Source organism: Hypanus sabinus, chromosome 4 (assembly GCF_030144855.1).
Source record: "Hypanus sabinus isolate sHypSab1 chromosome 4, sHypSab1.hap1, whole genome shotgun sequence".
Taxonomy (NCBI): Eukaryota; Metazoa; Chordata; class Chondrichthyes; order Myliobatiformes; family Dasyatidae; genus Hypanus; species Hypanus sabinus.
In genome coordinates, this window is record NC_082709.1 from 165,223,268 (window position 1) to 165,236,664 (window position 13,397).

Sequence of the window (13,397 nt, forward strand, 5' to 3'; positions counted from 1 at the left end):
AACAGTACAGCTCTGAAAACATGGAGCAAGATTTGATCACCTTCAGTCATAACTGTTCTACAGTTTACTATCATGTTTATAAATCAGATTACTTTTATACATTTGTATCTTTATAGTTCTACAAATTCTTTATTTTTCCTGTGAATAGGTTATTTTGTTTGCCATGAGATAACATGCTACACCTCAAACAAGAACCTTCAAAAGAAAGGAACACCTCAATAAGTATTGTACCTGTTCTGTTTCAACAAAGTTAGCTACTTGTCCGTCATCATTAGTTCCCCGCACGTTAAATCTTGTTCCCGCTCTTTCACAGCTGAGACGTGAAATTAAACAAGCTTTCGCTTGTTTGTGAGCAGCATAGATGGTCCTAATTTCCACTCCTCCACACATAAGTCTCAATACCCATTCATCACAATTCACATCATAATGCTTCAAGTGCAAATGCAATGCCTGGTTCCTAAAGGATATAGAAGATGAATTTATGAAGGTAATTTTTTGATTAAGTGTGATAATTCTAGAACAAAATATTAGAAGAGCATTTAATTCTAAAAATGCATCTTAGAAGTAATGTGTTGAGTACAGTGCAACACATTAAAATTTACATCATTATAAATTTGCCTGGAAATCATGCTGTGAAAATCATAGGTTGTAAACACAAAGGATCAATTAGCAAATGCAAATATATCTTGCATTTTTATATAATACAATATATTTTTTAAGTTTTACAGTTATTTGAAAGGACAATGGACCAAGTATTATAGATTAGTGGCTTTCAAAACAGAGTTCTACAGATTACTTTCAAAGGGTCCAGGAAAGCTGACTTTGCAAGAAACTAGGCTAAATCAGCAGCTTAAATGTTACCACAGTTTGGATTAGGATAAATGGCATGACACCCAATTAAAAATAAATACATTACGGTTCTAAACATTTCAATGCACTGCTTTGTTTAACCCATCTCAGCATATTCTCCAAGCAAGTATTTGTACCAAAGGTAGAAAGTAGAGTTGAGGTCAACCTCTGTCTTTTAGATTTGTGATAAAGGAAGGTGCAGGAAAATGGATGGGAGCTGGAATAAGACAACTTCTACTCTGCTATAATATATTTTTTCTTTTGCAGTCCACTATCTTCATAAATTGACTGTATCAGTTAGCAAGCTGGCAAGTGGATGAGAAAATGAATTTTTCAAGCACAAAAGCCAGAGTATTTTCAAGTCCTGGGACTAATGGGCTTAGAAGGCAGAGACTCAGGAAGGATGGAGTCTTGTTTCACTAAAGACAAACCAGGTCCAATAATTGTGGTTGGAAATGCAGTAAATGGAAGGCATTGATAGTATTTTTTTTGGTGGAGGACAAGGAGGAATACATTTCAATCCTACTAAATTGTACACAAACAATAAAACAAATGATGGTTTTGGCAAAGCAAGGAAAGAATTTCCAGACTTGTACCTGACCTTTGTTCCCAGTTAACAAGAATTTGGAAGCAGTCATTAATTTATTCTACTATTCCTTTACCAGCTGCCACTAACAGACATGTTTTGTTTCACTACTATGCAGTTCAGTGGTAGAGCCTGTGCTTGGCATGTTTGAAGCACCGGGTTCCGTTACCTCCAATCAAGGTGTTGAAAGTTATTTTAAAAAGGCCTCCTTGGGTATAGAGTCATTCAGCAAGATATTATTTATCACAATACCAATCTCAAGGTCCCTTTACATACATAGTTTTTCAACTTGAAAATTTTGTTAAACAGTTCTGTAATTTAAAGAGGTTAAAATTTACTAAGTACACCAATCTTTATTATGATGTTATGCTACATTAGTTTTATGGAACAACACAACTGCCAACTCACCAAAAGAAACGATTATCTGTTGTATGTTCTTGCATTCTACGATGAGCATTCAAGCTCAAGTCCAGACTAACACCACTGGGGGACCAAGCAAAGTAGAAGCTTCCCGAATTCAACACTTTTCGTACTTCAGAGATGCGTTCCTCATCCAAAGGCTCGTTTCGAAGAGAAATGAACTCAGTAGAAGTGACTCTGAAGACTTCAGAGTCCTGTATCTTTCCCACTGACATACAGCCAGTTACCAGCACAAGGTAATGCAACATATTGTCATCTATGAAAAAGAGACTCATGACTGTAAACAAGAAAATAGCTGCATCTGAAAACCTTATTGCCCATACACAACACAAGTCACACCAGTTGGAATTTTTTCAAATTAAATCATCAAACATTCCAGATGATAGATAAAAGCAGAAGAGCTTACCTAAGACTGGATAATATTTGTTAAAGGGTAAATGCCATTGCAGCAATATTGAAACTAACTGTAACTAAAATTCTACTCACAATCAAGGTTACTTACTAAGATTCAACTGAGCCACTTAGGCTACTTACCTAGATTCAACCTCAAAACACCCAAAAGGCCATAAGCATCAAGGAGCTTGGTATACATGCTTTTGATAGACTCCTTCTCAGCTGATGCTGTAGGAAGCAAAACAAAATTCTAAGTCAGAGAGCAAGAAACTGCCAACATAGTTTGCAGATCATTGTCATTAAAAAAAATCTTTGCCCATATTGGCTCCTAAGCAAATATTAGAGACAAAATGAATGAGAAAACTAATTAAAACAAATGATACTACAAGGATTAGAAAGGCAAGAAGTTCAAGAGGAAAGAAATGGGAGTGTGGCAGAAAAGCCACATCAGAAATGTGCAAAGTTCAAAGTTCTAAGAAAATTTTATCAAAGTACATACATGCACCATATACGCCCTGATATTCATTTTCTTGTGGGAATTCATAGTAAATACTAAGAAACATAATAGAATCAATGAAAACGCACAAACAGAAACCAATAAACAACCAATATGCAAAAGACAACAAACTGTGCAAAGACAAAAAGAAAATTAATAGATAAGCAATGAATATTGAGAACAAGAGTTCTTAAAATACCCTATTGATTCCTCCTCCACCACTACTGCCGACAGCCCATTCCGCACATTCACCACCCTCTGCGTAAAAAAAACCTACCCCTGAAACCCCTTCAAAGGTTTGAACGGGGGCACAACTGCACAACCGCATGCAGGTCGACCAGTAAGAACAGCGGGAAGAATTCAAAAAGAAGACAGCGTTACAGAGCGTGCGTCGGAGTAGAGAGAGACAGAGTAGGAAGGCTTTGGCTCAGAAGGGCTTAGGCGATAAGGGGTTGAGACGAGGTACGTTATCGTTATGAGACGTTATGAGACAATGTACGTTAAAAGTGAATCCAAAAGTTGTGGAACCAGTTCAGTGTTGGGGTGAGAGCATGATAGTTGTGGGGTAATAACTGTTCCTGAACCTAGTGGCAGTATGGTTCCTGTACCTCCTTCCTGGTGCAGCAGCAAGTACACAGCATGTCCTGATAGTGGGGGTCCTTAATGATATTGCTGCTTTCCTGTGACAGTGTTCCTTGGACATGTGCTCAGTAATGGGGAGGGCTTCACCTGTGATGGACTGGGATGGACTACTTTTTGTAGATTTTTCCCCATTCAAGGGCATTAGTGTTTCTACACCAGGCTGTGATTCAACTTGCCACCACACATCTATAGAAGTCGGTCAAAGTTTTAGATGACATGCCAAATCTGCTTAAACTTCTAAGAAAGTAGAGATGCTGCCGTGCTTTCTTTGTAATGGGAGTTACATGTTGGACCCAGGACAGATCCTCTGAAATATGATACCCTAACCTGATACACTAAAAATGGGTAAAACAAAATAGAACTGAGTGCTCCCTGACGCAAGTAATTAAATTTAGAACATTTTGGAGCTTTGCAGGATGGATGAGAAGACATGAACTGAGAAATCGAATTTGAAAGATGAAAAAAAATTAAGGGTGTAGTTAGTGAAAATCAACTAATGTTGTGGATGTGGAAATATATGCTCCAAATATAATTCACCTTAGCTCCATGTCAAACAAGGCTATACTCTAACAGATGATCTGGATAATCTTAGTATGTAGCTGGTTAGAGATATCGTCTCAGTACCAAACAGGTTATAAAATTCTATTCTTATTACATACCTAACAGAAATTCGGACTCACTTGTTTCAGGCAGCCAGATAACATGTTGCTTGACATAGAGTTAAGGATAGGTAGGACATTATCAGTATAAATAAAGAAGCTCTTATGAATGAAATAATTACATCAATACGTAATTTTTTCATTCATCCCAAATCAAAGGACTGAAAGGACATCCCAAAAGGATAAGAAAGGCAAAATAATTTTAGTATCTTTTTGATCAAAGATATTTTGGATTTTTAGTATCAGATTTAGCATTAGTGCTAAACAACATCTTTTAGACAAAAGACCTGAGCACATAATCCAAACAAATATCATTATTAGGAGAACTAAATTGGAAATTGCATTTTATGTTTGAAATGACAAAGTGAGGCTCTATCTGAATCAAAAAAACATAGGATACTAACTGAAAAATAAGTGTTCCCTGTATGTTTCTTTAATCCTCAATCAAAAGTCAAAATGAAATTTGATCATTTGTAGCAATTCTAGGTCCCCCTTACTACATATTTTCTTGTTACCATTTACTTGTATGACAATTACACTAAATTTTAATAGTATTTAAATAAATTCAGACCATTTTCAAGCACACACATTATTTTTCTTTAATTTTCAGTGTTTGGAAAATTTTGTGCAAGAAGTTGACTGATGTTCAGAAGTCAATATTCATAGATAGAACGCATTAAATCAAGCCTACCAAACAAATCCTACCAGAGTTTCAAACTACCAAAATTCCTAGGAGTTAAAATCACCAATAGCCTGTCCTGGTCTATCCGTGTAGACACCACAGCCAAGAAGAGCCTTCGATCTACATCATTATGATTTTGCACTTTATCGTCTACCTGCACCGCACTCTCTCTAGCTGTTACACTTTATTCCGCATTATGTTTTTGTTTTACCTTATACTATCCTCAATGCACTGCATAATGAATCCATCTGTATAAACAGTACGAAAGTCAGGCTTTTCACTGTACCTCAGTACATGTGACAGCAATAAACCAACACCAATTCCAAGAAAGCTCTCTAATGCCTCAACTTACTCAGTTTTTCTGCATTACCTTGTGTCTGGGAAGAAGTTTCCTGTATGGCAGGAGGTACACAGTGCGAAATGATGCATTGCCAATGCTGTTACAAGCAAACAGCATTTATACGAATAGCAAGTTGACTTCCAGTATCTTAATGAGTGAAGAAAAGAAATATTCTCATACTATAAATATGAAATTTGAGTGGAATAAATTGAATTACTAATTCCTCTCTCATTATTAGGCGTATGCCATGAGACAGCAATTAACTGCAAGATAGTACACAGTGAAGAAAGACAGACACTGAGCAGCTGACTTCCACACACGTAACCTGTATAAAGGATAGAGGCAAAGGAGGAAAGAGTTTAGACTATGACTACGGCAAATAAACCTGGACAGAAAAAAGTTAAAGTGTCATTCCATCACACTATTTACAGAGGAAAAAACTGCAACACGCAATTAGGCCTTCATATAGTGTATGACAACAGAAAATTCACTTGATGTGTTTACAAGTACATCATAAACAATCTAGAAATGAAATGCATTACTGTTATCAGTTACTTCCTTATAATAAAGAGTAAGCAGGATTCTATAATACTTTCCTAATGGAGCCAAGACTGTAAGCAGAGAAGTGGAGTTTCATATATAAAAAGGCTCACTCATCGGAAATCTAATTGCTTGTACGATCTCAGAGATCATATTGACAACAGTGAGAAACAGAGACAGGAGTACACAGCTGGGCCCCATATCTTCACCACCCTTCAATAACATTACACCTGATGTTTTACCTCAATATCACTTTCCTGCATTAACCCCATATCCCTTGATTCCCTAGTCTTGGTCAAACTGACTGAATGAGCCTCCAGAGCTTTTTTGGCCAGAGAATTCCTAAAATTCACTGCTTTCTGGGTGAAGAAATTCCTTCTTCTCTCCACCCTGAATGGTCAATTTTGTTCAACCAAGCCAAAAGAAACAGAATCAGAATCAGGTTTACTATCACCGGCATGTGTCGTGAAATTTGTTAACTTAGCAGCAGCAGTTCCATGCAATGCATGATAATATAGAAAGAATAAATAAATAGCACTAAGTATAATACCTATATTGAATAATTAAAAATAGTGTAAAAACAGAAGTAATATATATATTTAAAATATTTGTGGTAGTGTTCTCGGGTTCATTGTCTATTTTAGGAATTGTATGGCAAAGGGGAAGAAGCTGTTTCTGAATCGCTGAGTGTGTGCCTTCAGGCTACTGTACTTCCTTCCTGACTTTAACAATAAGAAGAGGGCATGTTCTGGGTGATGGGGATCCTTAATAATGGACGTTGCCTTTCTGAGGACGTTGCTCTTTGAAGACGTTTTGGGTACTATGGAGGCTAGTACCCAAGATGAAGGTGACTAATTTTACAACTTTGTGTTGCTTCATTCAGTCCTGTGTACCCAAAGGAAAATTGGCTGGTGCAAGGATGTTGATTAGGTACATTAAAATCAAAAACTTACAAAAATTAGTGAAAACAGTGAAAAGAAAACTGCCAATATTTACAAAAACATGTCTACCAAAAAAACACAACAGTAGCTCCATACTTTGTCGATATGAACTCCTGGCAGCCCCGATCTCTCTCACCGAGGGCAATGAGCTCCTTTTTATTTGGCACTAGCACATACTGTACCATCTTTAATTACCAACAAAGTTAACTTTAAGCTGCACAAGAATTAGAATATGATGCACCACACAATATAGTTATAATCCTATTACAAAATAAACAAAGTATCTACCTTAAATACAATATACAAACAACATACACACACTTACACATCCCCATTACTAAAGGAATAGAAAATTCCATCATAAATGGCAGGAAAGGCACCAGGAGGCCAACCCGAGTGCATCAAGTTGGCTTAGGACCCATTACGAGAATATACCGAGGAAGACATTGAAGTGCATACACTCAGCACAATTATAGCAGAATGACGTGTACGTGTGTGTGTGTGTGTGTGTGTGGGGGGGGGGGGGTGTGTGTGTGTGTGTAAAGGGTAAAAATGAGTATGAGTTAGGAGTACATTTACCAAGTGCTCTCTATCACACAACCCATCAAAATCAAATAAGTACTGTAAAAACAAAAATACGTGTTATCAAAGTACAACAGCAAACAAATTGATGCCATGGGATGGGGGAAGTACAGGTGAATCTCTGAAGGTGGAAACCCAGAAGATTCTAGAGAGCTACAGTATGGAGTTATTGTAGTATACCAAGAAATGTCACAGCTATACTTTTAAGTACTTTAGAACACTATAGTTCATCAATAGCATGGATAAGTTACACCATAGGAGCAGCATCAATAGATTTCAATACAAGCAATAATTTCAAATTAGCAACTCACTGATGACTATACAAAAACTGAACATGAAGTAGTAAAAGCAGAAGTGCAAAATTTTGCAAGAAGGAAGCCAAAAGAAGACAAATTACTTTAGACCGTAACACCATAAGATACAAGAGCAAAATTAAACCATTTGGCCCATCAAGTCTGCTCCACCATTCAATCATGCTAATCCTTTTTTCCTTCCTCAACCTCACTCCCCAGCCTTCTCCCCATAACCTTTGATGCCATTGTCTATCAAGGACCTATCAAACTCCACCTTAAATATGCTAAATGACCTGGCCTCCACAGTGCCTGTGGTAACAAATTCACTACCCTCTGGATAAAGCAATTTCTCCATATTTCTGTTTTAAATGGTTGCCACACTATCCTGAGGCTGTGTCCTCTTGTCCTAGAATCTCCCACCATGGGAAACATCCTTTCCACATCTACTCTGTCTAAGCCTTTCAACATTCAAAAGGTTTCAATAAGATCCCCCTTCATCCTTCTAAACTCTAGTGAATAGTCCCAAAGCCGTCGAACATTCCTCATGTGATTACCCTTTCATTCCCAGAATCATCCTTGTGAACCTCCTCTGAACCCTCTCCGATGCCAGCACATCATTTCTTAGAAAGATGAGGAGCCCAAAACCGTTCACAATACTCAAGATGATGCCTCACCTGTGCCTTATAAAGTGTCGGCATCGCATCCCTACTCATATTCTAGACTTCTTGAAATAAATGTTAACATTGCATTTGCTTTCCTCACCATTGACTGAACCTGCAAGGTAACCTTTAGGGTGTTCTGCACAAGGACTCCCAAGTCCAGACGATAACCTCATCCTTAACAATTGACTCCAACATCTTCATCAAGGAAGAAATACTGTATATTAAAAAAAGTGAGGTAGTGTCCAAAGTTTCAAAGATCATTTAGGAATCAGATGGCAGAGGGGAGAAAGCTGTTCATGAATTGCTGAGTGTGTACCTTCAGGCTTCTGTATCTCCCACCTGATGGTAACAGTGAGAAAAGGGCATGCCCTGGATGCTGGAGGCCCTTAATAGTGGACGCTGACTTTCTGAGAAACCCCTTTCTAAAGACGTCTTGGATACTTTGTAAGCCAGTACCCAAGCTGGAGCTGACTATATTTACAAACTTCTGCAGCTTCTTTCAGTCCTGTGCAGTAGCCCCTCCACACCAAACAGTGATGCAGCCTGTCAGAATGCTCTCCACGGTGCAACTATAAAAGTTTTTGAGTGTATTTGTTGACATGCCAAATCACTTAAAACTCCTAATAAAGTATAGCAGCTGTCTTGCCTTCTTTATGCTGAGACCAGGTTAGATCTTCAGAGATCTTTACACCCAGGAACTTGAAGCTGCTCACTCTCTCCACTTCTGATCGCTTTATGAAGATTGGTATGTGTTCCCTCTTCTTACCCTTCCTGAAGTCCACAATCAGCTCCTTCGTCTTACTGACATTGAGTGCCAGGTTGTTGCTGCTGCACCATTCCACTAGTTGACATATCTCACTCCTGTAAGGCTTCTCGTCACCACTTGAGATTCTACCAACAATGGTTATATTGTCAGCAAATTTGTAGATGGTGTTTGAGCTATGCCTAGCCACACAGTCACGTGTATACAGAGAGTAGAGCAGTGGGCTAAGCACATATCCCTGAGGTGCACTAGTGTTGATTGTCAGCGAAGAGGGTATGTTATCACCAAACCACACACACTATGGTCTTCCAGTTAGGAAGTCAAGGATCCAATTACATAGGGAGGGACAGAGGCCCAGGTTCTGCAACTTCTCAATTAGGATGGTCAATTAGGAGGTCTTAGGATAGTCTGCATTACAACAAAGGAAGTACTGAATGTCTTAAAACATATGAAATTAGGTAAATCTCCAGGGCCTGATTATGTATGTCCAAGAACACTGTGGGAAGTTAGAGAAGAAATATTCACACAGAGGATGGTGGGTATATGGGAAAAAGCTGTCAAAGGAAGTGGTAGACGAAGGTAAAATTACAATGTTTAAAGGACATTTGGACAAGTACATTGATAAGGAAAGGTTTAGTGCAGTATTTTTTTAATGCCATAGACCAACACCAACAAGCAAGTGGTTCATGGACCCCAGGTTGGGAACCTGGAGTTTAGAGGGACAAGACCAAATTGAGGCAGATAAGACCAGCTCAGGAAAACATCTTGGTCAGCAGGACATTGGGCTGAAGGAGCTACCTCCATGCTGTGTAACTCTTAAGACTTTATTTTGCTCAGACAAAAATTGCATACTGATAGTTGAGTAGCCATTTATAATTCTGACTCCACATCTGTTCAATTAAATGATGAGAAGATTTGACAGAATATATCATTCACTTAGCAAGTCGCTAAGCCATGAGAGGGCAGAAGTAAAGGAGAGAAGAACTTATTTTATTCCTCCATACAGAATTGTCAGTATCTTGAACATTTCACCTGGGAATCTGGGGTTCGGGGCTAGGAGTAAGACAAATCAATATCGTGGATGAAGTATTTATTTGTTATAGACAAAAAAGAATGGTGTGGGACTGGGTATTATCACTTTATCCAGGAGCCAACCTAGATGCAGCAAGTTGAAAGGTTTCCTTTTTGCTGTATGCTTATATCTTTCAGGAATTTACCATTTCTCTTTTTTTTGCCTCTTAAAAATTGACACTAATTTTATGGCAAACTTTATCAGAATTTAAAAATAAGTTCAGTGATACAATCGTTTCCTTCTTCAATGATTTCCAGATCAGTACAATTCCACATTAGTGGTTTTACACGCACAAGAATGGAAATAGCAATAAACAAATATAATTGTTTAAGTGCCCTCAAGATTATCCATCTCAATCTCAATCATTTTTGCCACTTAGCTCTGACTTTGAACTCTATCCCTACCCTTAGGATTAAGCTTCACATATAGAACTAAGATCATAGAGCAAGTTAACATTTTGATGTATTTATCAAAAATCCTTTCATAGTCCAGCTGCTACAAGCTGTCCATGACTGTACACAATAATTATACTTAAAATACAAAGATATTACAACTATATAATACTTAAAACAGGATTTATTTTTATTTGTCTTTCATAACCAATTATTTTTGAAGAGCAGTAATTGTAACGTCAAGAACAGCAACAGCATATTGCACACAGCAAGAACAGAAGCAGCAACTGAAATGAATTACCATTTGCCATTTTTGGCGAAAGTGGCAGAAGGAGGATTTGACCCAAATCCAAAAAGAGTTTTCTGACCTTTCTGAAATACCTCATAGGATTGTTGATTTCATCTGAACAGTTGGATGTCTCAAATGATGGGTGGCACATCTGACAATGTGACATTTCTTTAGTAATGCAATGTGGATAATACTTAAGAGGATGTGATATTTACTTAGAAACAAGTAGTGCAGACCAAAATAACAAGCCAGAAGAAAGACCAAACATATTACAAGTACATTTCTCACCACCAAAAAAAAAGATGCAGCTGGAAAAGAGTGGATTTTGTGGAATCATTCAGAAGGGGAAGTCTGTTTAACCTATAACCCAATGATCGTTCTATTTATTAATGATGTTGACTGGCTGTTATCATCAATCACTTCAAAATCTGTTACCTTTCCAAATTAATCCTTAATTTGACTCAACCTCAATGCTAGCCTAATAGCAGAAAATAATTAAAAAGAGAAAAGGGATAAAAATATATTTTACATTAAAGGTAAAGTGCAAATAAAACATTTAATTACTTCAATTATTTCTACAGAAATGTTAAGCTTTTGTTAAAAACAGGTAAGTGGAAACCTATCAACTTGAGGACAGTCTTAGGGTTTAACCCAGGTGGAGTGAAATCTTTTAGAAACAAAAACGTGAGATAAAAAGTAATGGTTATATGAATGAGGATGAATTAATTAATGAAATCAGTATTGATTGCCTATGGAGAATTATATCTAACTAATCAACTGAATCTTTTATGGAAATAACAAAGAATTATTAACAGTGTTGCTGTTAATATGGTATATATGAACATCCAAAGGACACAAAGGACATTATGACTACATAATCACCAGCAAGCTTCCAGACTAAAAGAGATAATGGTATTATGGGAAAAAACGGCCCGAAAACAGAACCATGGCAAACAGTTTCTTTACAGACCAGAGGAAGGGTGCATTTCATCTTTTCCTGATATTTATGAATGACAGTGTGCAAGAGCTAATTTTTTTTAATTTCAGACAATAAATTAGAAATACAGTCAGTGGTCACTTTATGAGATACCTTCTATACTTAGAAAAGAGGCCACTTAGTGTATGTTTGTGGTCTTCTGCTCCAGTAGCCCATCCACTTCAAGGGTTGGGGTGTTGTGCATTCAGAAATGCTCTTCTGCACACCACCTTTGTAACGCATGGTTATTTGAGTTACCGTCCCTTCCAGTCTTTCCATTCTCCTCTGACCTCTCTCAATAACAAGATATCTTTGTCCACAGAACTGCCACTCACCAGATGTTTCTTTTGTTTCTCGCACCAATCTCCGTAAACTCTACAAATGGTTGTGCATGAAACTCCTAGAGATTAGCAGTTTTGCACATATTCAGACTACCCCATATGGCATCAACAATCATTCTACAGTCAAGTCACTTAGATCACATTTCTTCCCCATTCTAATGTTTAGTATGAACAACAATGGAACCTCCTGATCATGTTTGCATACTTTTATGCACTGAGTTGCTGCCATGTGATAGGTTGATTAGATATTTGCATTAATAAGCAGATATACATATGTACCTAACAAAGTGGCCACCAAGTGTAGATCGTGGAGGAGGATAATGATAGAACACAAACAAATTGGGGGAAAAATACACTTTAGTAGAAAAAAAAACAAGTACAGTTTAAAATAGTATCAGACAGGTTGATATTCCTTGACTATTGAATATTACTGACATTAATACATAAACACACTTTAAAATTCACTTTACATTGCTGTAGAGTACATTTAAATATTAGATGCAAATCCTGACACCAACCCTTTCATAGTGACATATTTATTCCTCATGAAAGGCAGCGCACAAATTCATGTGGAGTTAGCATCAAGTACATTCATTCCTTGGTAAGACAAAAGCTACGTCCTAACCAAGACAGTTATTTTCACAGATGCATCTTTCCATTGTCACAGATTAGTCCCAGAAATAGAGTTGATAAACCTCTTAAATCCCATGGTTTCAGAAAAATAATGAAGAACAGCTTAGTAACTTCATAAGGTGTTCAAAAAAAGATCCTGGAGGACATATAGGAGCGAGATATACCAGCTAGTTGAGCGGAGTTGCAGCAACAACTTTGCACTCAACGTCAGTAAGACCAAAGAGGCGATTATGGACTTCAGAAAAACAAGGACAAGGGATCAAGAATCAATCCTCAGAGGGATCAGAAGTGGAGAGAGTGAGCAATTTCAAATTCCTGTGTGTTAAGATCTCTGAGGATCGAACCTAGTCCCAACATATCGACGCAGCTATGATAAAGGTAAGACAGTGGCTATGTTTCAGCAAGAGCTTGAGGAGATTTGGTTTGTCACCTAAAACACTTGAAAACTTCTACAAGTGTACCGTGGAGAGTATTCTGGTACGCTGTATCACTGTCTGGTACGAGAGGGCTACCACACAGGAAAGAAGCTACAGAAAGTTGTAAAATTAGTCAACTCCATCATCGGTACTTGCCTCCATAGTACCCAAGACATCTTCAAGGAGCCGTTCCTCAGAAAGACGGCACCTATTATTAAGGACTCTCCCCATGTCAACCAAGACATGCCCTCTTCTCGTTGTTACCGTCAGGAAAGAGGTACAGAAGCCTGAAGGCACACACTCAGTGATTCGGGAACAGCTCCTTCCTCTCTGCCATAAAATTATACTTATTACAAATCTTAATTCTACAGAAATGAGTGAAGTGATTGTCACTAGTCAGGAATGGGACAAATTTATCAACTTATTTAAA

General features: G+C 37.6%; 1 protein-coding gene across 7 annotated transcripts in view; it reads right to left on the bottom strand.

Annotated features, from left to right (window-relative positions):
- The window catches only part of synj1 (synaptojanin 1), a 112,425-nt gene that overhangs the window by 94,187 nt on the left and 4,841 nt on the right, over positions 1-13,397 (bottom strand). For all 7 annotated transcript variants that reach the window (XM_059968689.1, XM_059968694.1, XM_059968693.1 and 4 more), the window contains exons 3-5: positions 2,390-2,476; positions 1,844-2,111; positions 232-457 (exon numbers count right to left, since the gene is read on the bottom strand). In XM_059968689.1, coding sequence (XP_059824672.1) covers positions 232-457; positions 1,844-2,111; positions 2,390-2,476 — 581 coding nt within the window. The remainder of the gene's footprint in view (positions 1-231; positions 458-1,843; positions 2,112-2,389; positions 2,477-13,397) is intronic.